A 27,966-nucleotide genomic window follows, 5' to 3' on the forward strand; every position below is an offset into this window, starting at 1 on the left:
TCTCTCTCCTCTCTCTGTGTGCGCCCCCCTCTCTCTCTCTGTGCGCCCCTCTCTCTCTCTCTCTCTCTCTCTCTCTCTCTCTCTCTCTCCCCTGTGCCCCCCCCCCCCCCCCCCCCCCTCTCTCTCTCTCTCTCTCTCTGTGCCGCCCCCCCCCTCTCTCTCTCTCCTCTCTCTCCTCTCTCTCTCTCTGTGCACCCCCCCCCTCTCTCTCTCTCTCCCTCTCTCTCTCTCTCTCTCTGTGCGGCCCCCCCTCACTCTCTCTCTCCTCTCTCTCTCTCTCTCTCTCTCTCTCTCTCTCTCTCTGTGTGCCCCCCTCTCTCCTCTCTCTCTCTCTCTCTCTCTCTCATCTCTCTCTCTCTCTCTCTCTCTCTCTCTCTCTGTGCGCCCCCCTCTCTCTCTCTCTCTCTCTCTCTCTCTCTCCTCTCTCTCTCTCTCTCTCTCTCTCTCTCTCTCTCTCTCTCTCTCTCTCTCTCTCTCTCTCTCTCTCTGTGCGCCTCTCTCTCTCTCTGTCTCTCTCTCTGTCTGTCTCTCTGTCCCTCTCTCTCTCTCTCTGTCTCTGTGCGCCCCCCCCTCTCTCTCTCTCTGTGTGCGCCCCCTCTCTCTCTCTGTGCGCCCCTCTCTCTCTCTCCCTCTCTCTCTCTCTCTCTGTGCGCCCCCCCTCTCTCTCTCTCTCTCTCTCTCTCTGTGCGCCCCCCCCTGTAAGGCAAGCAAAGTCCCTACATCCTAATTCTACTAACCCTAACCCCAGACAGAAAGAAAACACAGCTCATTATCCGAATCAAAACTAATATAGTAAGCTGCAGTAGGGCTACCCCAACCACTCCGCTCCCATTCGCTAGCTAAGTCTCTATGCTGCCACCGAAAAGACCAGTTAATACTGAGACCAATGAGATTCAGGTGAGCCAACAGGAGGCTGTAATGTAACCTTTCTGCCTCCCTAATGTAAGTTAACCCATTCCAGTCCGGTGTGAGCCAGATCGGGTGGTTTGACCTTGCAGGTGACAAAAGACTTATTTGCTGTTCAGCTCCGCAGCCCATCCATGCAAGTGTTTCTCCCAGTGCTGCACTCCCTTAAATGCTGCAGTTCTGGCTGCTCACAGCTTCTTTAGCAATGCAATGATGCCCGAGAATGCTGGGAAGCAGCTGGGCCATTGGTGCTTTCACAACCTTCAAGGAAGTGTTCTTGACACCTCCGTGCAGGACAAAGAAACTTGTACTTATGTCCCACTTTTTATATCTTCTGGACACCTTTAATAATTTGCTTGAAAATCACTTGTATAAAAGCAGCTAATTTTTCCAAATTGAGATCGAACAAACAGCAGTAATATAGATGACCAGTTACTATGTTTTGGTGGTGTTGGTTGAGGAATGGTTTTTGACCAGGACATCTCAAGAACTCCCTTGCCCCTTTTTTTGAAATACTGTCTGTGGGATTTTTGAAATACTGTCTGTGGGATTTAGTCTAAAGGACTTGAAAATGGGGCATCTCTGTCAAGACAGCATTTCTTTAATAGACACTAATGTATCAATCCAGTGTGTTGCCAAAACTATTCGTTATTTTTACATGTGTCTCAAGTGATAGTTACCTTCCTAACAGTTGAAATTTGTGACACAACTGTCTAAAGGGTTTCACAACAGTGAACTGGCAATTAGGGACAGTGATAAAACTTGGTGTGACCATTTTGTTCGTTCTGTAGCTATTTTCTGACAGTTGGAATATTTTACAGTTCTTTGTTTTTGGTGAAGTGATCTTAATGGACCCAAATAATTCTTTCCATTTGCCTGAGGACTGAGACTACTGATCTGACGTCTTCTCATGCATACACACACGGAAGTATAATTTAAAGGAGGTCATTATAGAAGTTTCTCAGATTTAGTTCCAGAATTGGTTGGCATCACTAATTTCAGCAACTGAAAATGTTCAAATATCTCTTTCTAGTTGTAAGGTGATTAATGACTTTTGAACAATTTTAAGTGAAGCAAACTTTTTCCTTCCCCCTTCAAAATCAGGACTGAAGCATCAGAATGGCAGGACTATTTATGGAATGTGAAGAAGAGGAGTTGGAGCCTTGGCAAAGAGGGAATAAAGATGTTGAAGATGACGATGATGAGCCCATTTTTGTGGGAGAGATAACAAGCTCCAGTTATCCAAGTATGACATACATTTTGTTTCTTCAGGATTGATTGAGATTCCAGGGCAGTGTAATCCTTTTAAATAAATAAATACAAGTTATTTGCCATAAATGTATGTTCTATGGAATTGAACATAAATTTCTGTTCGTGGGTGAGTGATTGTTCACTCAAGTGAATTATCATTTAAACAGGTTGAAATCCAATTAGTTCTAAAATTGAATTTTTGCCTGTTCAGCATTTTGCACTTGAATGGCAAGAAGTCTTACAAATCACTTGGTGGAATTGTAGAACAAATTCTCCTCAATTTTTAAAGAAAAGGCAAGAATATTGGCACTGGGTCACTTTGTTTTAATTGTATTTCAGTTCAAAATTATTACAATTGACGTGTTTGTCCAGAATGATTGAATAACTTTATATGGGTGTTGATGTCTTCGTCTGGATGGTGATTTTAAACTTAAAACATACAATTTTAGACCAACAATTCACTTCTCCAGTCAAAATGAATTTGTTGCAATTAACTTGCTCTTTGAGCCATGACATCTTCCAATAAAGGTTTTTTTCCCCCTCGCCTGGCATGAATTATTTCTACAAAGGCCGAGAAAACTGTACATAATCAAACTTCATAACTAAAACTAGTTTATTCTGTCAAACTTGAACAATTGGATACTATCTAAATTTGCTTATCCGTTTTATGGAAGTGTTTGGGCCATTTTTGCATCCATGTCCTTGTCTGATGCCATAGAACAAAAAACAGGTGATTGGATCAAAAATAGTCTGTTAAACTAATTCTCCAATTTTTTCCACTTATTTGTGTGTGATAATCATTAAATAAATGAGTTTAAAAATTGACTCTGAAGTAATAATCAAATTCATGTATTAATTCATTTGCTGGCATTAGTTTTCAGTATGTGAAATATTAAATAATACTTTCATCAGTGATAGCACTGTTCTCCTTATTTCTGGATAACATCAACTTTTCAAAGTTGGCGTTGGGTATCCCTGGATGCATGCACAATTGCATAGATCTCCAAAGAGAAGATTTGAAAATCAGGTGATCTCAAAAGATAGAAACATTGCCTCATTAGCAGTTATCAACTAGGAAAAAAATGATTTTATAAAATTTAAAAATTAATTGCAGCCAGGAATCTGCCTATTTTATCCTGGAAATCCATGTAACAACAAACCTGCACACAAGTTAGTGAACTTTTACGAGGTTCCTTTATAGGTGCATTGTTCACTTGAATTTTACTGCTGATTTCCCTGCCTCACTTAGTTAGGAGAAGGTGGTGGGGTAGTGATATTGTCACTGCTTTGGTGATCCGGGGACCGAGGATGACTCTGGGGCCCCGGCTTTGAATCTCGCCATGGCAGCTAGTGGAAATTGAATCCAATAAAAATATGGTCTACATGTGACTCCAGATCCACAGCAATGTGATTAACTCTTAAATGCCCGTTGAAATGACTAGCATAGGGTGGCGTGGTTAGCACTGCTGCATCACAGTGCTGAGGACCTGGGTTCAATTCTGGCCCCGGGTCACTGTCTACGTGGTCTCACCCCCACAACAATCTGCAGATTAGGTGCTGGTTTAGCCCAGTGGGCTAAACAGCTAGCTTGTAATGCAGAACAATGCCAGCAGCGGAGGTTCAATTCCCGTACCAGCCTCCCCGAACAGGTGCCGGAATGTGGTGACTAGGGGCTTTTCACAGTAACTTCATTGAAGCCTACTTGTGACAATAAGTTATTATTATTAGATTAGGTAGATTGGCCATGTTAAATTGTCCCTTAATTGGAGAAGGAAGTCATAGAATTTACAGTGCCGAAGGAGGCCATTCGGCCCATCGAGTCTGCACCGGTCCTTAGAAAGAGCACCTTACCTAAGTCCACACCTCCATCCTGTCCCCGTAACCCAATAACCCCACCTAACCTTTTTGGATACGAAGGGCAATTTAGCATGGCCAATCCACCTAAGCTCCACATCTTTGGACTGCGGGAGGAAACCGGAGCACCTGGAGGAAACCCACGCAGACACGAGGAGAGAGTGCAGACTCCTCACAGACAGTGAAGCAAGCCAGGAATTGAACCAGGAACCCTGGAGCTGTGAAGTAACTGTGCTAACCACTGTGCTACCGTGCCGCAATGTCAACGACAAAATTGTTTGGCCCTTTTCTCCAGGGGTTATTTTTTTATTTTTATTTTTTTACATGAAGTGGCCTAGCAGGCCACTCCGCGTCATCAAAACGTTACGCACCACCCTGTATCGACCTAGGCACTGGAGATGACAACTGCAAACATAGCCATGTTGACTCTGCAATGTCCTCCTTACTAACATCTGGGCGCTTGTGCAACAACCTGACATAGTTGTATTCAAGGAATGGCCTCCTGCACTCTAAATTCTATGATTCTATGACTTCTCCAATTAAGGGACAATTTAACATGGCCAATCTACCTAATCTAGTAATAATAATAGACACCACAATCACCATCTCTGACTCCGGGCCCCATGAAGTCTCATGGCTTCAGGTCAAACTTGGGCAAGGACCTCCTGTTTATCACCACATACTGTCCACTGTCAGCTGATGAACCAGTACTCCATGTTAAATCTCACATGGAAAAAGAACTTGAGGGTGGCAGAATGTCCTTTAGCAAGACTGGTTCGGTCGCACCACCAAAGACTGAGCTGGCAGAGTCCTAAAAGACACAGCTGCTTGAATGGGTCAGTGACAGGGGGTGAGGGAATCAACAAGAGATAAAAATATAGTAGACCTCCCCCTCATTGACCTGCCTGCTGCAGATGCATCTGTCCATGACAGTGTCAATAGGAGTGACCACCACACAGTCATTTTGGACACAGTCCCATCCTCACATTGAGGATACCCTCCCAAGAAGTTGGGCACGACCATTGTGCTAAATGGAATAGATTCAGAACACTTAGATCTAGCAACTCAAGACTGGGCAGCATGAGGTGCTCTGGAGCAGCAGCAAAATTGTACTCTGCCACGATCTGAAATCTCATGGCCTGGCATATCTCCCACTCTACCAGTACCACCAAGCCAGGGAATCAACCCTGGTTCAATGAAGAATGCAGGAGTGCATGCCAGGAGCAGTATCAGGTATACTGAATAATGAGATGTCAAGCTGGTAAAGCTACAACACAGGACTACTTTACTTGCATGCCAAACAGCATTAGCAGCAAATGATAGACAGAGGCAAGCGATTCCACAAGTCAGGAATGTGATGGAAAACTCCCTACTTGCCTGGATGAGTGCAGCTCCAAACCCCACACAAGATGCTCGACACCACCTAGGACAAAGCCCACTTGATTGTAGTCTCCTTCCACGAACATTCACTCCTTCAACCACCGACTCATTGCAGGATGGATGGCACGGTGGCGCAGTAGTTCACACTGCTACCTAGGGCGCTGAGGACCCGGGTTCGATCCTGGCCCTGGGTCACTGTCTGAGTGGCACTTCCACATTCTCCCCGTGGCTGCTTGGGCCCCACGCACACAAGCCAAGCCAAAGATGTGTAGGTTGGGTGGATTGCCCACACTAAATTGCCCCTTAATTGGGGGGTAAAAAATAATTATGTACTCTAAATTTAAAAAAAAAAACTATTTGACACTATCAAATGCCTTTTTTTAAAAAAAAAAAAGAAGATGCACTGCAGGAATTCACCAAGGCGTCTTAAGCAGCACCTTCCAAATCCATGACCACTACCATCTAGTAGACGCAGTAGAAGGAAAACTGTTGCAAGCTTAAATTCCTAATTAATTCCGTAATTTCAATCAGTCTTGGTCTTGGTCATGAGCTCACCGCATTCCAATTTCTTGGCCCCTAGACAAAAGACCATAATAATCATCTGAGGCATTCACAACAATCTTCAGCCAGAAGTGCGGAGTGGATGATCCATCTCAGTCTCCTCCAGAGGTCCCCAGCATCACAGATGTCAGATTTTAGCCAATACGATTCACTCCATATACGCATGTGTATATGATCTAATTTGGGCTCTGGTTGAGGCGTGGGCTTAAGTAGGGTGCTCTTTCCAAGGGCCGGTTCAGACTCGATGGGCCGAATAGCCTCCTTCGGCACTAAATTCTATGATTGTATGATATCAAGAAACGGCTGAAGGCATTGGATACTGCAAAGGCTATGGGCCTTTACAATATCCCGGCAGTAGTACTGAAGACTTGTGCTCCAGAACTTGCTTCATCCCTAGATCAGCTGTTCCAATACAGCTGCACACTGGCATCTACCTGGCAATGTGTAAAATTGTCCAGGTGTGCCCTGTACATAAGAAACAGGACAAATCCAACCCAGCCAATTACCGTTCTATCAGTCTACTCTCCATCATCAGCAAAGTGATGGAAGGAGTCATCAATAGTCCTATGATGCGGTACTTACTCAGCATTAAGATGCTCATGGACGCTCAGTTTGGGTTCTTGCCTGGGTCACTCAGCTCCTGACTAAGTATGGCATGAAGGAGCCCTAGCTAAACTGGAATCGGGGGGGGGGGAAGAGGAAGAGAAGAGAAGGGGGGGGGGAGAGAAGTCTCCACTGGTTGGAGGTACACCTGGCACAAAGGAAGATGGTGGTTGGAGGTCAATCATCCCGGCTCCAGGCCATCACTGCAGGAGTTCCTCAGGGTAGTGTCCTAGGCCCAACCATCTTCAGCTGCTTCAGCAATGACCTCCCTTCCATCATAAGGTCAGAAGTGGGGATGTTTGCAGATGACTGCACAATGTTCAACATCATTCGCGACGACTCAGATAATGAAGCTTCCATGTCCAAATTGAACAAGACCTGCACAATATCCAGTCTTGGGCTGACCAGTGGCAAGTTACATTTGTGCCACACAAGTGCCAGGCGATGACCATCTCTTACAAGAGAGGATCTAACCACCACTCCTTGACATTCAATGGCATTAAAGCAAGAGGGTAGCCAGGGAAAGGGTTGGCCCACTGAAGGATGGGCAAGGGAATCTATGTGTGGAGCCAGAGGAAATGGGCGAGGTTCTAAATGAATACTTTGCATCAGTATTCACCAGAGAGAAGGAATTGGTGGATGTGCAGTCTGGAGAAGGGTGTGTAGATAGCCTGGGTCACATTGAGATCCAAAAAGACGAGGTGTTGGGCGTCTGAAAAAATATTAAGGTAGATAAGTCCCCAGGGCCTGATGGGATCTATCCCAGAATACTGAAGGAGGCTGGAGAGGAAATTGCTGAGGCCTTGACAGAAATCTTTGGATCCTCACTGTCTTCAGGTGATGTCCCGGAGGACTGGAGAATAGCCAATGTTGTTCCTTTGTTTAAGAATGGTAGCAAGGATAATCCAGGGAACTACAGGCCGGTGAGCCTTACTTCAGTGGTAGGGAAATTACTGGAGAGAATTCTTTGAGACAGGATCTACTCCCATTTGGAAGCAAATGGATGTATTAGTGAGAGGCAGCATGGTTTTGAGAAGGGGAGGTTGTGTCTCACTAACTTGATAAGTTTTTCGAGGAGGTCATAAAGATGATTGATGCAGGTGGAGCAGTGAATGTTGTCTATATGGACTTCAGTAAGGCCTTTGACAAGGTCCCTCATGGTAGACTAGTACGAAAGGTGAAGTCACACGGGATCAGGGGTGAGCTGGCAAGGTGGATACAGAACTGGCTAGGTCATAGAAGGCAGAGAGTAGCAATGGAAGGATGCTTTTCTAATTGGAGGGCTGTGACCAGTGGCAGGAACCAGCGCTGGGACCTTTGCCGTTTCTAGTATATATAAATGATTTGGAGGAAAATGTAACCGGTCTGATTAGTAAGCTTGCAGACGACACAAAGGTTAGTGGAATTGTCAAAGGACCTTGTCAAAGGCCTTACTGAAGTCCATATAGACAACATTCACTGCTCTACCTGCATCAATCATCTTTATGACCTCCTCGAAAAACTTATCAAGTTAGTGAGACACAACCTCCCCTTCTCAAAACCATGCTGCCTCTCACTAATACGTCCATTTGCTTCCAAATGGGAGTAGATCCTGTCTCAAAGAATTCTCTCCAGTAATTTCCCTACCACTGAAGTAAGGCTCACCGGCCTGTAGGTCCCTGGATTATCCTTGCTACCCTTCTTAAACAGAGAAACAACATTGGTTATTCTCCGGGACATCACCTGAAGACAGTGAGGATCCAAAGATTTCTGTCAAGGCCTCAGCAATTTCCTCTCCAGCCTCCTTCAGTATTCTGGGATAGATCCCATCAGGCCCTGGGGACTTATCAACCTTAATATTTTTTCAGACGCCCAACACCTCGTCTTTTTGGATCTCAATGTGACCCAGGCTATCTACACACCCTTCTCCAGACTCCACATCCACCAATTTCTTCTCTCTGGTGAATACTGATGCAAAGTATTCATTTAGAACCTCGCCCATTTCCTCTGGCTCCACACACAGATTCCCTTGCCCATCCTTCAGTGGGCCAACCCTTTCCCTGGCTACCCTCTTGCTTTTTATGCACGTGTAAAAAGCCTTGGGATTTTCCTTAACCCTATTTGCCAATTAATTTTCGTGACCCCTTCTAGCCCTCCTGACTCCTTGCTTAAGTTCCTTCCTACTTTCCTTATATTCCACACAGGCTTCGTCTGTTCCCAGCCTTTTAGCCCTGACAAATGCCTCCTTTTTCTTTTTGATGAGGCCTACAATATCTCTCGTTATCCAAGGATCACAAAATTTGCCGTATTTATCCTTCTTCTGCACAGGAACATGCCGGTCCTGAATTCCATTCAACTGACATTTGAAAGCCTCCCACATGTCAGATGTTGATTTACCCTCAACATCCTCCCCCAATCTAGGTTCTTTAGTTCCTGCCTAATATTGTTATAATTAGCCTTCCCCCAATTTAGCACATTCACCCTAGGACCACTCTTTATCCTTGTCCACCAGCACTTTAAAACTTACTGAATTGTGGTCACTGTTCCCGAAATACTCCCCTACTGAAACTTCTACCACCTGGCCAGGCTCATTCCCCAATACCAGGTCCAGTACCGCCCCTTCCCTAGTTGGACTGTCTACATATTGTTTTAAGAAGCCCTCCTGGATGCTCCTTACAAACTCTGCCCCGTCCAGGCCCCTCGCACTAAGTGAGTCCCAGTCAATATTGGGGAAGTTGAAGTCTCCCATCACCACAACCCTGTTGTTTTTATTCTTTTCCAAAATCTGTCTACTTATCTGCTCCTCTATCTCCCGCTGGCTGTTGGGAGGGTAAACCCCCAACATTGTGACTGCACCCTTCTTATTCCTGATCTCTACCCATATAGCCTCGCTGCCCTCTGAGGTGTCCTCCCGTAGTACAGCTGTGATATCCTCCCTAACCAGTAGCGCAACTCCGCCATCCCTTTTACATCCCCCTCTATCCCACCTGAAACATCTAAATCCTGGAACGTTTAGCTGCCAATCCTACCCTTCCCTCAACCAGGTCTCTGTAATGGCAACAACATCATAGTTCCAAGTACTAATCCAAGCTCCAAGTTCATCTGCCTTACTTGTTATACTTCTTGCATTAAAACATATGAAAATGAAATGAAAATCGCTTATTGTCACGAGTAGACTTCAATGAAGTTACTGTGAAAAGGTCCTAGTCGCCACATTCCGGCACCTGTTCGGGGAGGCTGGTACGGGAATCGAACCGTGCTGCTGGCCTGCCTTGGTCTGCTTTAAAAGCCAGCGATTTAGCCCAGTGAGCTAAACCAGCCCCTATGCACTTCAGGCCACCAGACCCGCTGTGTTCAGCAACTTCTCCCTGTCTGCTCTGCCTCAGAGCCACACTGTCCCTATTCCCTAGTTCTCCCTCAATGCTCTCACTTCCTGACCTATTGCTCCCGTGCCCACCCCCCTGTCATACTAGTTTAAACCCTCTCGTGTGACACTAGCAAACCTCGTGGCCAGGATATTTATGCCTCTCCAGTTTAGATGCAACCCGTCCTTATATAGGTCACGCCTGCCCCGGAAGAGCTCCCAGTGGTCCAGATAACACAAACCCTCGCTCCTACACCAGCTGTTTAGCCACGTGTTTAGCTGCTCTATCTTCCTATTTCTAGCCCCACTGGCACGTGGCACAGGGAGTAATCCCGAGATTACAACCCTAGAGGTCCTGTCTTTTAACTTTCTGCCTAGCTCCCTGAACTCCTGCTGCAGGACCTCATGCCCTTCCTGCCTATGTCGTTAGTACCAATATGTACAATGACCTCTGCCTGTTTGCCCTCCCCCTTCAGGATGCCCTCTACCCGTTCGGAGACATCCTGGACCCTGGCACCAGGGAGGCAACATACCATCCTGGAGTCTCTTTCACTTCCACAGAAGCGCCTATCTGTGCCCCTGACTATAGAGCCCCCTATTACTATTGCTCTTCTGCGCTTTGACCCTCCCTTCTGAACATCAGAGCCAGCCGTGGTACCACTGCTCTGGCTGCTGCTGTTTTCCCCTGATAGGCTATCCCCCCCGACAGTATCCAAAGGGGTATACCTGTTTGAGAGGGGGACAACCACAGGGGATTCCTGCACTGACTGCCTGCCCTTTCTGGTGGTCACCCATTTCTCTGCCTGCACCTTGGGTGTGACCACATTTATGTAACTGCTATCTATGACGCTTTCCGCCACCTGCATGCTCCTAAGTGCATCCAATTGCCGCTCCAACCGAACCATGCGGTCTGTGAGGAGCTCCAGTTGGGTGCTGGGACCTTTGCTGTTTGTAGTATAGAAAATGATTTGGAGGAAAATGTAACTGGTCTGATTAGTAAGTTTGCAGACGACACAAAGGTTAGTGGAATTGCGGATAGCGATGAGGACTGTCAGAGGATACAGCAGGATTTAGATTGTTTGGAGACTTGGGCGGAGAGATGGCAGATGGAGTTTAATACTGACAAATGTGAGGGAATGCATTTTGGAAGGTCTAATGCAGGTAGGGAATATACAGTGAATGGTAGAACCCTCGAGTATTGAAAGTCAGATAGGTGTCCAGGTCCACAGGTCACTGAAAGGGGCAACACGGGTGGAGAAGGTAGTCATGAAGGCATACGGCATGCTTGCCTTCATTGGCCGGTGCTTTGAGTATAAGAATTGGCAAGTCATGTTGCAGCTGTATAGAACCTTAGTTAGGCCACACTTGGAGTATAGTGTTCAATTCTGGTCGCCACACTACCAGAAGGATGTGGAGGCTTTAGAGAGGGTGCAGAAGAGATTTACCAGAATGTTGCCTGGTATGGAGGGCATTAGCTATGAGGAGCGGTTGAATAAACTCGGTTTGTTCTCACTGGAATGACGAAGGTTGAGGGGCGACCTGATAGATAGGTCTACAAAATTATGAGGGGCATAGATAGAGTGGATAGTCAGAGGCTTTTCCCCAGGGTAGAGGGGTCAATTAATAGGGGGCATAGGTTTAAGGTGAGAGGGGCAATGTTTAGAGTAGATGTACGAGGCAAGATTTTTTTTATACAGAGGGTAGTGGGTGCCTGGAACTCGCTACCGGAGGAGGTGGTGGAAGCAGGGACGATAGTGACATTTAAGGGGCATCTTGACAAATACATGAATAGTTTGGGAATAGAGGGATACGGACCCAGAAAGTGTAGAAGATTGTAGTTTAGTCGGGCAGCATGGTCGGCACGGGCTTGGAGGGCCGAAGGGCCTGTTCCTGTGCTGTACATTTCTTTGTTCTACCATCGCGGAATGCCCCACTGTCAACATCTTGGGGGTTCCCATTGATCAGAAGCTGAACTGGACTAACCATATTACTGTGGCTACCAGGGCAGTTCAAAGGCTAGGAATCAGACGGTGGGTAACTCACCCCCTGATGCCCCAAAGCCTGTCCACTATCTAAAGGCACAAGTCGAGAGTGTAATGGGATATTTTCCACTAGCCTGGATGAGTGCAGCTCCAACAATACTCAAAAAGATTGTTGCCTCTTCCACAAACATTCAAACTCTCCACCACCAATGAGCAGTGGCAGCAGTGTCTAAATTGCCTTTAATTGGAAATATTAAAAAAAAATCTTTTGACCATTAAATTCAGGAGAAGCATTTGTTCCATGTATAAAATAAAGCCTTTTCTTGACATTGGATACTTTTATGGGATATATTTTTAAAATGGCAAGTCCAAATTTTTAATGGTATAAACTATTGCATTCTGGGAGATGACTGGGTCATAATTTTACAGGTGCTGGCCTCCTTATCCAGTGTCCCAAAATCCAAAGCTGGTGCCCTGGGCGGAAATTTGAATAAACCCCTATGATTTGTTGTTTTTCATATTTCATTTATGTATTATAAGTGCATGCTAGACTAAAATCCTCAAATCCTGAACCTCCTGGATGCAGGGACCAGTACCTGTATAATAATAGTTTACTCAGGAGCAGCAAGGATGTACATCACCTCAATTAGGCAAATGGATACAGACTGTGAAAATGACGGTCCTCCCCAGATTTCTGTTTGTCTTTCAGTGCCTCCCCATCTTCGTCCCGAGGGCCTTTTTCAAGTGGGTGAATAAGGTTATTTCACGCTGTTGTGTGGGCGGGTAAAACCCCGCGAGTGAAGAAAGTGTTGCTGGAGCGTAGTCTGGGGGAGGGTGGGTTGGCGCTGCTGAACTTTTGCAATTACTACTGGGCGGCTAATATAGGCATGATTAGGAAGTGGGTAGTGGGGAGGGGTCGTTGTGGGAGCGGATGGAGGTGGCGTCATGTAAAGACACAAGTTTGGGAGCACTGATAACGGCACCTCTTCCTTTCTCGCCGACCCGATACTTCACAAGTCCGGTGGTGGTGGTGGCAGCTCTCAGAATCTGGGGGCAGTGGAGGAGATATAAGAAAGTGGAGGGAGCATCGGTTTGGACTCCGATTTATAATCATCGGTTTGTACCGGGTAGGCTGGATGGTGGGTTCCGGAAATGGCAGAGGGCAGGAATTAGGAGGAAATGAAATGAAAATGAAATGAAAATCGCTTATTGTCACAAGTAGGCTTCAAATGAAGTTACTGTGAAAAGCCCCTAGTCGCCACATTCCGGCGCCTGTTCGGGGAGGCTGTTATGGGAATCGAACCGTGCTGCTGGCCTGCCTTGGTCTGCTTTCAAAGCCAGCGATTTAGCCCTGTGCTAAACAGCCCCTAAAGATGGGAGATCTATTTATAGTCGGGAGCTTCCCCAGCTTGAAAGCCTTGGAGGATAAATTTGAATTGACAGCAGGGAATGGGTTTAGGTATCTGCAGGTGCGAGACTTCTTGAGAAGGCAGGTTCCGGCCATTCTCCTGCTGCTGCTACGGGGGATACAGGACAGTAATCTCCAGTACCTGCCAGGAACTTTTGAAATCGGAGGAAACTCCGGTGGAGGAGCTTAAGGGCAAGTGGGAAGACGAGCTAGGAGGAGAGATAGAGGCAGCTCTGTGGGCGGATGCCCTAAACAGGGTTAATACATCCTCAACATGTGCCAGGCTTAGCCTGATACAGTTCAAGTTAGTCCACCGGGCCCAGATGAGCAAGTTTTTTTGGGTAGAGGACAGGTGTGCGCGGGAAGCCCAGCAAATCATGTCCACATGTTTTGGGCATGCCCAAGAGGGTCTTGGCAGTGTTTCGCTAAGGCAATGTCCATGGTACTAAAAACACGGGTGGTGCCGTGTCCAAAGGTGGTGATCTTTGGTGATCCATGGGCAGCATGGTAGCAGAAGTGGATAGCACTGTGGCTTCACAGCGCCAGGGTCCCATGTTCGATTCCCCGCTGGTTCACTGTCTGTGCGGCTCCCCGTGTTTGCGTGGGTTTTCACCGGTTTCCTCCCACAGTCCAAAGACGTGCAGGTTAGGTGGATTGGCCATGATAAATTGCCCTTAGTGACCAAAAAGGTTAGATGGGGTTATTGGGTTACGGGGATAGGTGGAAGTGAGGGCTTAAGTGGGTCGGTGCAGACTCAATGGGCCGAATGGCCTCCTTCTGCTTTGTTCTATGGGTGTCAGAAGAGCCGGGAATTCAGGGGGCGAAAGAGGCTGATGTCTTGGCCTTGGCCTCCCTGGTAGCCCGGAGACGGATCTTGTTAATGTGGAGGGACTCAAAGCCCCCGAGTGTAGAGGAAGAGGAGAGAGAGAGAGAAAGAGAGGGGGGGGGAAGTGAGGGAGAGGGATTGGGTACTTGGAATTCCCAATCGTACAATTGTAAGATGTTAAGGAAGCTTTTAACATAGTGACACTTCTCATTAAAAGCCAGTGAAATTCAGGGTGGCCATTGCTGCAACTCGTATTCCCAATTTACTTAAATGATCTGGACGTCAGTAGTAACTGTAAACTGATCAGATTTGCAGTTAATACTGAAGTAGCAATGGAGGGAGGAGATAGTTTTAGCTGAACTTGCTCAATCGGAAATTGATGAGGTCAGATTGTGGTGTATATTAACCTCCGTGGAGAATCCAAATTAATTTAATTTAATACTCACAAAAGTGACCTGATACATGCAGAGTGAAAAATAGAATATCATTTGGATGTTGAGACTTTGAGAGTTTGGTTTATTTTAGTCACGTATGCCTCCTATGGTACTTGAGGCAACTGGTTTCTTTCACACTTTTATCTGTCCAGAATAAAATCTTTCACTCCATTGTAAGTTGTTTCCACGATGGCTGCATCCTTTTCAGTAGATTGTGATAGGTTATATGTTGTCCTCCAAGTGGAATTTAGTTTTTTTTTCTTTAGTACTTTACTGTGAGTGTTCCTGGCTCATCCCTAATTGCCCTTGAACTTCGAGGTTAACTCGGCCATTTCACAGTGCAGTTCAGTCAACTGCATTATTGTGGGTCTGGAGTCACATGTCGGTCAGACTAGATCACAGTGGCAGATTCCTTCCCAAAAGACATTCTTGAGCCAGATAAGCTTTCACAACAATCAATGTTTTTGTGGTCACCATTACTGAAATTAGCTTTCAATTCCAGATTTTATTAATTGAAGTTAAAATGCACACCCTGCCATGCCATGCTGCAATTTGAAGTTGTGTCCTCAGAGCATTAGTAGAAAGTAGAACACTAGATTAATAGTCCAGTGACATCATCACCATGCCACGTTCTCACCTATCAGAGACGGAATGTATTTCTGCCACTGAGTAGGTTAAGTATATGGTCAAGCCACCAGAACCATCTATTTCATAATTTTATTTTTTTGAAATGTTTTTATTGGCATTTTTCAATTTTAGAGTGAAACTTTTATGTCTGATATTTACAATTTATACAGTTTCTTATTTACATACATCTTTCTTGGTATATTTTCGTTGTCTCTGTCTCTCTCTCTCTCTTTCTGTCTGTGTGTCTCTCTCTCTCCTTTTCTCCCCCTCCCATCCCATCACTGAGCTCCTGTTCTTTTCCCCCTCCCCCTCCATGCTTCTCCCTGTGGCTCCCCTGGGTTTCTCCCTCATCTCCTGCTGGGTTTCTCCCTCATCTCTCCCCCCATCCCATCCCCCTTTGTACCTCCTTGTAGTGTGTGTTCTTGCCTGCTCTCCCGTCTCTCCCTCTTTCCCTAGCCACTGTTGGCCTCTAACAGGCCGACGAATTGCCCCCATGCTTTGTGGAACCCTCTTCTGACCCTCGGATGGTGTACTTGATCTTCTCCAGATGGAGAACTTCCGCCAGATCTGCCAGCCAGTCTGCAGCAGTGGGTGGTGCTGCTGATCGCCAGTCGAGCAAGATTCTTCGGCGTGCGATTAGGGAACCGAAAGCAAGGGCGACGGCCACCTTCCCCATGTGTAGTTCTGGCTGTTCCGATACCCTGAAGACTGCCACTCTCGGGCACGGCTCCACCGTCACCTCCACAACTTTGGACTTTGCCTTGAAGAAGGCTGTCCAGAACCCTCCAAGTCTGGGGCAAGCCCCGAACATGTGTTCTATTTCATTATCAACCCATTGTCAGCTGATCTGTGTATTGCAATGCTCTAGTAGATATTAGAACAGATGATTGAAAGTGCGCTTGAGTTGTATTTTCAGGAGTGGAGAAAAGTAGAGGCAGGAGTTTCCGTGTTTGGGAACTGAATTGCTGTAAGTGTGGCCAGCAATTGTGGGGTACAAGAAATTGGGGATACCCAAGATGCCTGAATTGGAGGAACCCAGTTCTTGGAGGGCTGTAGTAAGTTACATAGGGGGAGGGATGAATGCATGGAAGGATCTTGAACAGTAATACTAGAATTTCAAATTTGAGGCATTGCTGTACAGGGGACCAATTTAGGTAAGTGAATTCAGAGGTGATGGAGGCATGGTGGTGATGTCACCGGCCTTGTAATCTAGAGCAGGCTTTTTTCAAAGTGGGGGTCCCGACCTGCGGGTGGGTTGCGGACGGATGCAAAACGGGTAACGGTGTTCCGCAAAGATCGCCTGACATTAACTGCTTCTTGATGGACCCATCATCTACCACAGGCATTGAACCCGAGAAGCATGGCTTATTAACAGTACAACCTCTGGCTGTAAGAAACAGTGAGCAGGTCAGTGCACCCTGCACATACACCTGGCACCAAGTGCCCTGTACATGTATGTCTTTGGAACTTGTTACAAATTCTTTTGCAGGTGAGCTTCTTTCCTTGCGAGCAAGACAAGAGGACAGTGGACATGGATTGTTTCGCTACAAGAAAGAGACACTAATGGACAGTGTGCCTACTGGCCAGGATCTCCTCAGAATCTGCTGCAGAGCACTGCTGTGGACAGAACAGAATATTGCTATTTTTATCTCTACAGTGTGCCAGGGACTCCACTGCCTACAAAGAAGAAATTTAAATCGGAACAAAACAGTATAAAGATGATTTTTTTGGGGTATGGCTTTGCTAACTGTGCCAATGCAAATCAGGATGCAAAGCCCATGTGTATTATATGCAGGGAAATACTGCCAAATGAGAGTTTAAAACCCTCAAAACAGCAAAAGCATCTGAAGACTAAACACTGGGAGTTGGAGAACAAACTTTTTTACTTTTTTCAAAGGGTGCAGTGAAAACATCAGCTCAAGTTCTTAGAATTTGACATTGAATGACAAAGAACAATTAGCCTCTTGCATGGTTGTGTGCTGGGTAGCTGAAGAGAAAATGCCCACGCTGTTGCAGAGAGATTAATTCTGCCTGCAGTATTCGACATGGCTCGCACTGTCCCAGATGAGAGGTCAGCTGAAAAACTGAAATGCATGCCGCTTAGTGAGAACACAGCTCGCCGAATTTGTGGTGTTGCTGAGAATCTAGAAATACAGCTTATTTCTCGTTGAAAGTTAGCGCACGAGTTCTCAACACAAGTAGATGAAAGTACAGACATTTCAGATTGTGCAATCTTGCTCGTCTACGTTAGATATATTTGGCTTGACATTACCAACCAGCACGAGTGGCGCAGATATCTTTGAAGCATTGAATAATTATGTGGTTAGGAAGTGTGGGCTTGATTGAGTTAATTGCAGAGAAGTCACAAGTGATGGGGCAGCCAGTATGACTAGGGAAAATAATGGAGTTATGATAAGCACTAAGAAGAAGGCAGCTGGTTTGGATATTGTTTGAAATCATTACTTTATTCACTGCAACGCATTGGCATTGAAAGGCATTCCACCCGATTTTGAAGCAGCGGTGAAAGGAATTGTGAAAGTTATGAATTTCATTAAACGCAGCACACTCTATACCAGACTTTTCTTGGCTCTGTGTTCCGATTTGGGGGCCAAGCACATTTATTGTTCCGCAAAGGTACGTTGGCTGTCAAAGGGTCGGGTGCTTGACAGAGTTTATGAACTGAGGAATGAAATCCGCGCTTTCCACCTTGAGAAATCGTCCCCTCTGGCTCATGGTGATGGAAGTTGGATGCTAACTGTCTTATCTTGCAGACATCTTTTCAATTCTAAACAAACTGAACCTAAAATTGCAAGCTAAGGGTGGTTGCTTTCGGCACTGGGAGCAAATAGGTGCTTTCCAAAAGTCACTGAAAATATGGCAAGTGCGAGTAAAAAGGCAAAGCTATCACATTCCCCATACTGCAATGGGACATCGAAGTAAACAGTGTTATTAAGACCATTGTCAATAGTCGGACGAGTTTTATCCAGTCACGTTAATCTGTATGTGTTAATCAATAGTTTTTGTTGCTACTTTCCAGAGAAGTTTCAGATTTTGAAAAAGAAGAGGTGGTTGAAAAGTCCCTTTGAGTTTGGGACCCCAGAGTCCGATGTTAACTTACAGCTGACTACAAATGTAGAGACTGAATTGCTGCACCTGACCTGTTACAGCACATTCAAAACACTCCACAAGTCCATTAGGGTTGTCAGCATTCTGGATTAACATCTCCCAGGAGGATCCAGTGCTGAGTAAGACTAGCATTTTGTTGCTGTTGCCTGTCATGACGACCTACATGTGTGAGGTGGGATTTTCATTTCTCACCAAGGTGAAGACCTTTGAAGTCTGCACCTGATGTGTGCGTTGCCCCCTCGTTCTGTGAATCTGATCGGAGTGAGATTGTGAGGTCAAGCAGGCTCACCTGTCACATTAAAGATAAGTGAATGTGGCGTGGGTCCCGAAGATCAGCCAGTTGTCAAAAGTGCAAACCAAGGAGACAAAAATGTGGAAAAACACTGATCTAGATGGCTATGCTCATACCCTGGGGACATAGGTTCAAATGCAGCTGATGGAATTTGAATTAAGTTCATTAATATATTCAGTTCTTTCATGAAAAATCCAGAATTGAAAGCTAATCTCTGTAATAGTGTCTTGAAAATCAATTGTTGTAAAGACCCATCTGGCTTACGAATATCCCTTGGGAAAGAAAATCTGCTGTCCTTGCCTACCTGCATGCGACTACAGACCTGCAATGCGGTTGACTCTGAAATGGCCTAGAAGCCACTCTGTTTAAAGGCAGTTAGGAATGGGCAACAAATCTTGACCTTAACTATTATGCCCACATCCCATAAGGAATAAAAATGAGTAACAGGAGAAGGGAACTTTCCTATCTGAGTGATGAGTTAGATAAGGGAAGTAGATCTTTTCTGAGTCCAATTTACGGAAGATCGGAGGGCAGTCAAGACAGTATTGGAGTTGATAAGCCTGTAGGTAACAAGGCATGCGAGTGTTGAGTAGTAGATAGCCTGAGGCAAGGACAGAGTGCATAGTATTACAGAAGTATAAGTAAAAGTATTCTTGGCAGTACTTCCTCATTGAATATACAATCTCCAATGAACTCTCAGGATTTTTCTTTAACAGTTCTGATGGAACGTAGTTAAATTCCTATTCTGCACTTCTAGCAGCTGCCACGTTTTTGGGGATGTGAGGAGTACAGTGTTGTAAAACCTGATTTTAGTGTGTGGGGGATTATTCTTTGTCTTTCAGATGTTTGACAAGTGAGAAGCTGACCCATGAACTGCCTTCAACTTTGCCTTCACTCCTTTTTGGGTATGGCTGTTAGCAGATACTGCTCTTCCAAAACAAACTGTCATCAAATCTGTCATAGTCTTCGCTCAGTTGCATACATGTCAGTGCTGATGCATTTTGTCCAATCTCCATAGTCTTGGCCTTCTGCGTAATGTAAGATTTGGGGTTTGGAAGTCGCAGATGACCCAAAATATGTTTTGACAATTCAAGGTAGTTGATTTTAAGATAGTTTATTAAGAAGCAAGTTTAGATATGACACAATCTACCTATGCTGGAAAGACATACAACTTGTAACAGTTGAGACCACTTTATTGGCCCCAGATTGGGTTAATGGTGGGGGAAGAAAGAGGATGTTGATCTCCGTGGCTGGTGGTGTTGGTCTTAGAACGGTTTATTGGTCCTGGACAAATGGGTTAGTGAAGTTGATCGCCCTATGGTTGCAAGTGACAGTCAAGTGTTACGCTGAAGCCAGCATGGATTACTTTGGAAAAGCTCTCTTCTAACCAGTGTCCTTGAGCTCACTAATGTGTGTGGCTGGAACCAACATTGGTCCACCTTCAGAAGCTCTCTTCCAAATTCATTTTTCCTTACTCTGAGCCTGTCTATTTGGATTATTTCTGGAAGGCTGATACCTTATTCACTTATCCATTGGCAAGGGATAGGTAGCCTCTCCTATTTCAGTTGGAAGTCCATGAAGTCATCTTGTGGCTCATAGCTTGTTAGGATGTTCTGTTTAACCTTCAGACAAAGATTGACATGTAGTTTATGAGGTCACCTTCCCTCCCCCACCCCATTCAGGGAATTAACAATGTCTTGTTTCAGTGCCTGTGCTAGAGATATATCCGAGGCAGAGATAATGGTTTTCATTGTCTTCGGTTTGTCAGCCTAGCTTTCTTTATAATAGGGAGATGCTCCAAAGATGCAACCATGATTTGCAGCCAACCTACTGGATTGAAGTCCAGCTAGTTTTCCCCCGAGTGCATGTCAAGCCATTCTTATTCAATCGAAAATCATGATGCAATCCAAAATCATGATGCCTGGTGCATAGAAAATTCTCATCAATTGGTTCTCCATTTTTCTAGGATCTTTGCGATTGAAATTTCTCATGTCTATAGGACAAATCCTGTTGAGCCATTCTGCACAACTTGAACACTAACCTCTAGCTTTTTGTCATAAGCGCTATTCAGGGATATCAGTGTAACTATATAATTATCGCTTTCGATAGGAACCTCTGATGCTTTTACACACTTTGATGGGAGTAATTCCTCTAGTGCTATGTATTCTCAGTCCCTAAGATACCTGAAAACACAAGTTTGCCTTCTATAATGCATTCACTACTACAGAACAAAATCTAAGCCACAAAAGAGTACATGAAAATCTGGGAACAGTGACAGGTCCTGCACTATTGTGTTTATGTTTAGTCAAATATACCACATTCCGCATAAGCCAAGCAGATTTTCCATCTCTGTTGGAAGGATTTAGCCAGAATGACACCCATGTACTCACCATGTGGTCCTGGCACCAAATCCAATCATTTTGGGATGCTTTTCTAAGTCATAACCAGCATTAATGCTGTACACAAAATTCAGTTCTCTGTCTATTTTTGAGCTCCAAAAAGTAAGGTAATTATCACAGCGAAAATCATGAGAATGCATTTCCTTACTTTGACCAGACTCAATGCATCCAACCACAATCTGAAGGATCTACACCAACCGGAGTCTACAACAGACTTCGCTAGGGGCAATTATCTAGATCTGGTTAGGCAGTAGAATTCAAGCACCCTTTTGCATATTGTGAAACATGGTCTACAGTCCGAGGTACAAGTTAGTGATAATGAGAATACACACCATCTTGAACCTCAACTGTGCAATCCAGAAGCACCCCAAGGCTACTAGTGTTCCTTCCATGTCTTACCCTTGACTTGAATGTTGGTTACTGAATACAGATATACATTTTGGCCACCACAAGATAAATTGCGACACATTTTCTGTTTTATTTAATAATGCATTGTAAAATAGCATAATCTTCTGTTTCACCAAAAGTAACATTGGAAAATTGAACAATACGGGATGATATAGCAGTTAATCAACTAATGGTGCTATCATTGCGAAATAGTATATAATCCAACTCTGTTAGCCATGCCACAAGGGATCATGGTGTGTCGTTATAAACATTGTTCTAATCAAGCCTGCAACTAAAAATAAGGCGTACAAAAATGGCCACATTCAAAGCTATTCTTTTTGCATCAAATTTTAATCTTGTTCAACAATATCTGTTGAAATTGACTGGCACTATCTTGACAGATGGCACTATTTCTACTTAATTGGGTTGGTACATTGGGAATGGGAGAGGTTATGGGCTGGTGCCTCGGATGGGAACTTCCTTTCGGTACATGGCTGATGCGCGATCAGCACTACTGGTATCACCTGCCTTTTATCTTGCACCAAACTTTGGGCCACTGAAGTTCTCATTTTTCTTCCTTTACCTGTTATTGTTTACATATCACTCCCTTTCCTTTATCCTTCTTCTCACCTTTTCCCTGACTTCCTCATTCTGAGCTATTCATCTGTAACATCTCATGGTTCTGACAAAAGGTCCTTGACCTGAAGCATTTACTCTGCCATTCTATTTCACCAATAGTGCTTGACTTGCTGAATGCTTTTAGAAATTTCTGATTTTATTTCCAGTTTCAGCATCTGTAGTATTTTGCTTTTTGCATACAGATTTTTGATGAGCTGTCTAAGTTTTGAGTAGTGTGATATTAGTCACAAATTAGGACGCTGTTAGCCACCCCTACCAATATAAATCTCATTATTTTGTTTTGCTTTTTTCTTTTGAGGAAGAAGAAAGAGTTATTATAACTTTAAAATGCGGATTAGGCCTGGGAACATTTCCCCCCCCCCCAAACATATATTCATCTTGATTGTTTTATTTGAAGCTGTTCTGACAAAATGTGATATCCAGCTCACTCTTAGTTGTACGATTTTTCTTTGCTGTGTTGGTCCTGTTGTGAAGTAAACTCTTGTAAGCTAGGTTCCCTATGGGGACAGATTCTGAGTCAGTGAACTGTAAAGAAAATGTTTGATGCATTGCCAAAATGATAACAATTCCATGTTATTAAGGCAAAATTTGACATCAGTCTGCACAGAGATTTACTATTTCCACAGGTACAAATTACTGAATTTCCCTGAGGAAATTGCTAGTAGTACAAATGAGGCTCCTCTGGGAGTTTTAACATGCTGGATTCGAACAGTCATGCCACATGAAGGATCAAGGCAAGTCAGCTGAAGTTGACATTTCATTCTGCTTTGCTAATGTATAAAATATTGGGTTAGCATAGTGTCATAAACTTAAGTATCTTACGATTCCAGTCTTTATCAGCATGCAGTTTATGTCCTTTGGTGGAAATTTGAGAGTTTCATTGATTTGGATGACGTAGTAAAAACTGTAAATTTTACAATTGATTTTGTCTTTGCAAGTGTGAATTGTTTGTAGTGAAAACATTTTGAACTAGAAAATATTAGGATAAAATCTGTAAATGGTGATAGCTGTGGGAGCAATTTGAAGTCATGAATATGAGTATCACAAGATTGAAGATTTACTGGTTTAAATCTATGGATAGGATATTGCAGACTAAACCTTGGATTCATTTTGTAAACAGTTTTGTGATGGAAATTCATAATTTTCTTAGGAGAAGATAATAAGCCAATTGACTCAACAAATTTACCATGTGGCATGTGCTGTTCTGTAAGTCTGTTTTCCTTTTAGCTAAGTCTTTGTACCTCACATTAGACTCCTTGATGTCAAATGTGGGACAATGCCTTTATCAAATACTCTTTTTTAAAAAATGTAAACCAGCCTGTTTAAGTGTTTGTTTTTCGTGTTTCCCAGTTGTCGATGATGAGCCTACAGCAAATATCATTCAAAGGCAAGTCTGTAAAAGAAAGAGAAGCTGTGCTGTCTAGGTGGTAACCAATATCATGCTTCCCGGAATAGAAACAACAAAAGTATAGTAAAAATAAATCTGGCAAAAAGCGGAGAAGGACATTGACATTTAAGTGTCCATGCCATGGACATGAGAGGAATTTTACACAATTCAGAATATATTCCAAAATGTGGTTCTACAATGCACCCTTTAATGCAGATTCCTGCAATTAATTATTTATTTAAAAGAGAAGTTCCGTATAGTGCTAGATTGCAAGAAGAGGCGCATAATGACATAGTAAGCCTGAGGGTTTGGAAAATTTTATCATTCAGCAAAATGTGATGAAGAGAAAAGAGAATGAGTTTGAGGGATCAAGAGACATAAAGACAGATTAGTAAAAGCTTATTTGCAAGAAGGAAGAGATTATGAGAATGTGAGACCCTTCAGAAGCCAAGACACAGTAGATTACAAAGGGGAATAAGTAAATGGCAGAGACATTAAACAAATACTGAGTGTTCACGATAGAGGAAGTAGTCCAGTAAAAACGAGGATATTATTAGTAAAGCAATAATAATGGAAATATTAATGGCACTTAAAGTTGGCAAATCTGGGTTTGACGGTCTGCATCTTGTGGTTTGATGTGCAATAGCTACAGAGATGGTGACTGAATTAGTTTTGATTTTCTTGAACTCCCTGGATTTGAGGACTGTGCAGTGGTTGAAAGGTAGCAAACATAACCCTTTTATTCAAGAAAGGAAGAAGCGAGAAAACAGAACAATAAGCCAGTTAGCTTGGCAACATATGTAGGGAAAGCAGTTGAATCTATTATTCAGGATATTATAAGATGGAATTTTGATAATTGTAATATGATTAGGTGGAGTAAACCTGGAGTTGTAGAAGAGAGGTCACATTTGAAAAACTTAGCGTTTTTCAGGAGGAACAAGTTGGCTTATTTGCAATCTATATTAATGACTTGGATTGTAATGCATCCACGTTTGCTGCTGATATGAAGATAGGTGGGAACGTGAGCTATGCAGACGATGCAAAGAGGTTGCACAGGGAATTCAGGTTAAGTAAGTGGGCAGAAATGTGACAAATGGATTAAGATATGGACAAGTATAAAGTTATCCAGTTAAGGAAAAGTGGAGAAGCAAAATATTTTTTGATGGTCAGAGACTTGGAAATGTTGGCCTTCCGGGAGGCACTGTGGCCCAGCGTTTAGTACTCCTGCATATGCCTGTCTATCATGGAGCCGAGGAGCTGGGTTTGATCCTGGCCCCGGGTCACTGTCTGTGTGGAGTTTGCACATTCTCCCCATATCTGCGTGGGTCTCACCCCACGTGGATTGGCCACGCTAATTGCCGTTTAATTGGAATTTAAAAAAAAAGTTTCCCAAAAAAAGGCTATGTTCGTCTTTGGAAGGACCATGTGTTCTTTATACACAAATCACAAAGTTAGCATTTCAGGCATGCCAAACAATTTGGAAAAGATATGCACATCAAACCACAAATGGTTAATTTTTAAAAAATTCCAATTAAGGGGAAACTTTAGCGTGGCTACCCTGCACATCTTTGGGTTGTGGGGGCAAAACCCACGCAACACTGGGAGAATGTGCAAACTCCACACGGACAGTGACCCAGAGCCGGAATCAAAACTGGGACCTCGGTGCCATGAGGCATGCAGTCTTAACCACTGCGCCACCGTGCTGTCCCAACATATGGTACGTTAGCCATTATGACAAAGGTTTTGGAGTATGAGTGAAGATGTCCCATTGCGATTGTATAGGGCCTCAGTAAGAGCACACCAGAGTACTGTGTGCATTTTTACCCTCCTCCAAAGAACAGGTTCAAATTGCTTATCTGGGAGCGAATGCGACAAAGGTTCACTAGACTGATTACTGGTTTGAGAGGGCTTTGTCCTAAGAGGAGATTTTTCAGGAGGCGAGGCCTATATTCCCTAGAATTTTGAAGATTGCAAGGCAATTGAAATGAAAATGACATGAAAATCGCTTATTGTCACAAGTAGGCTTCAAATGAAGTTACTGTGAAAAGCCCCTAGTCACCACACTCCGGCGCCTGTTCGGGGAGGCTGGTACGGGAATCGAACCGTGCTGCTGGCCTGCCTTGGTCTGCTTTAAAAGCCAGTGATTTAGCCCAGTGTGCTAAACCAGCCCCTGATTGCCAATTGCATTGAAACATTCAGAATTCTTGAGGAACCTGAAAGAGAACATAGGAGCAGGAAGTAGTTATCCATTTGACACATTGAGCCTGCTCCACCGTTCAATTTGTTAATTGCTAATGATCTGCCTCAATACCATTTTCCCATGCTATCCCCATATCCCTTGATGTCAATCGTAACCAGAGGTCTTAATGATTTTTGTCTTGGAACATGATTGATGATTGATCTTCCACAGCTCTCGGTCGAGTGCTCTGCCCCCTGTTCTGAGACCGTGACGCCTGATTCTAAATTCATAAGTCAGGGGAAACCTCTTATCCCTGTCACACCTTGTAAGAACATAAGTTTCAATGAGATCACCTCTTCAAAGCTCGAGAGAATACAGGACCAGTTTAGTCAATACCTCCTCATAAAACGACCTGCCATCCCAGGGATTAGTGTGGTGAACCACAGTTGCACTCCTCCAATGGCAAATTATATCTTTCCTTGGATAAGGAGACAACATACTCGGAAAGATGTCGTCTTGCCAATGCTCTACATACTTGCAGCAAGACACCTTTACTCCTGTACTCAAATCCTCTTGCAATGAAGGCTAACATGCCATTGGTCTTCCTAATTGCTTCCTGCAATTAGCGAGGGAGTGATGTAGTGGTATTATTGCTGGACTAGTAATCCAGAGATGCAAAGTCATACTCTGAGGACCTGGGTTCAAACCCGCCACTGCAGATGGTGAAATTCGAATTGAATAAAAAATATGGAATTAAAAGTCTAAAAGGTGACCATGCAACCATTGTCAATTGTTGTGAAAAAATAACCAGCTGGTTCATTAATGTCCTTCTGGAAAGGAAATCTGTCGTCTTTACCTGGTCTGGCCTACATGTGACTCCAGATACACAGAAATGTGGTTGACTCTTAAAAATGCGCTCAGGGATGGGCAATAAATGCTGGCCCAGCCAATGACACCCACATTCTATGAAGGAATTTAAAAAAAAAAAAAGCTGCATGTGAGCTTTTAATGATCCATTGACAAAAAACCCTTGTCCCTTTTGGACATCCGAACTTCCTAATAACTCAGCGTTTAAGAAATGCTCGACCTTTCTCTTTTTTTCTATCGGAGTGGATAACTTCACACATTCATACTATATTCCATCAGCTATATTCAACCTCAATTCTCTCTCCCTATGATTTGGTACCAATGTGGACCATGACCTCTGGCTGTTAACACTTGTATAGAAGAATGTTCTACAGCTACTTTTGTGACATTGTTCACCATGGAGACCGCATACCATCCAGGTGTCATGCCTATTGCTGCAGAAACGTTCACCCCAAAATGAACAAATCCCCAATACTATTGCTGTTCCTCTCTTCTTTCTATCCTCCTGTACAACTGAGACACCTATGGTGCCATGGAATTGGCTCTTGCAGCAACCCTCTGAGAAACCGTTTTCCTTACTCATATCCAACATAGAAAACAGGTTAGTGAGCAAGATCGACTGCGGGGGACGGCGGGGGGGGGGGGGGGGGGGGGGGCAACAGCAGTGTCTGTCTGATCTCAAACTTGGTGGTCACTTTGTTTCTCTCTCTGCCTCAGTCCTTCTAACTAATGGTGTGACCCCCCCCTCCCCTAAAATACTATCCACATGCCCCCCCCCCCCCCCCCCCCCCCCCCCCCGAACCCAAAGATGTGCATGGTAGGTGGATTGGCCACGCTAGATTACCCCTCAAAACAAAAAAAATCAGTGTCTTCCCTGTACTGAAATAAGTCCTGCTGAGTATTTCGAGCACTGAATGTTCTTGTTTCCAATTATGAGCCTGTGGAGTATTTGCTTTCTATTCCTAGGATAATTGCTTGGGAGGCTGCTTACCCTGACTGGAGAATCTGTGGTCAGTGCTGGGGCTTTAACTAGGGCGGAACGGTAGCACAGTGGTTAACACTGTTGCTTCTCTTCGCCAGGGACCCGGGTTCAATTCCCGGCTTGGACTACTGTCTGTGCGGAGTCTGCATGTTCTCCCCGTGTCTGCATAGGTTTCCTCCGGGCGCCCTGTTTTCCTTCCACAAGTCCCGAAAGATGTGCTTGTTAGGTGAATTGGACATTTTCAATTCTCCCTCCGTGTACTCAAACAGGTGCTGGAGTGTGGCGACTAGGGGATTTTCACAGTAACTTCATTGCAGTGTTAATGTAAGCCTACATGTGTCACTAATAAAGGTTATTTTTATTATTTACAATCCCTGTCAATGATTTAGATGAAGGGGCTGAATGTATATTTGCTGGTGACACAAGGGTACGTTGGAAAGTAAGTTTTCAAGGGAGCATACGGGTCTGCAAAGGGATATAAATAGATTAAGCGAGTGGCCAGAAATTTGGCAGATGGAGTACCATGTGGGAAA

At 44.3% G+C, this 27,966-nt stretch overlaps 1 protein-coding gene across 6 annotated transcripts in view; it reads left to right on the forward strand.

Annotated features, from left to right (window-relative positions):
* znf280d (zinc finger protein 280D) overlaps positions 1-27,966 on the forward strand; it is a 188,787-nt gene that overhangs the window by 36,523 nt on the left and 124,298 nt on the right. For 5 of the 6 annotated variants that reach the window (XM_072470735.1, XM_072470740.1, XM_072470737.1 and 2 more), the window contains one exon: positions 2,011-2,152. The exons of the other annotated variant lie outside the window; for it this stretch is intronic. In XM_072470735.1, coding sequence (XP_072326836.1) covers positions 2,026-2,152 — 127 coding nt within the window. In that variant the 5' untranslated portion in view covers positions 2,011-2,025. The remainder of the gene's footprint in view (positions 1-2,010; positions 2,153-27,966) is intronic. 6 annotated transcript variants of the gene reach the window in all.

Source organism: Scyliorhinus torazame, chromosome 12 (assembly GCF_047496885.1).
Source record: "Scyliorhinus torazame isolate Kashiwa2021f chromosome 12, sScyTor2.1, whole genome shotgun sequence".
Taxonomy (NCBI): Eukaryota; Metazoa; Chordata; class Chondrichthyes; order Carcharhiniformes; family Scyliorhinidae; genus Scyliorhinus; species Scyliorhinus torazame.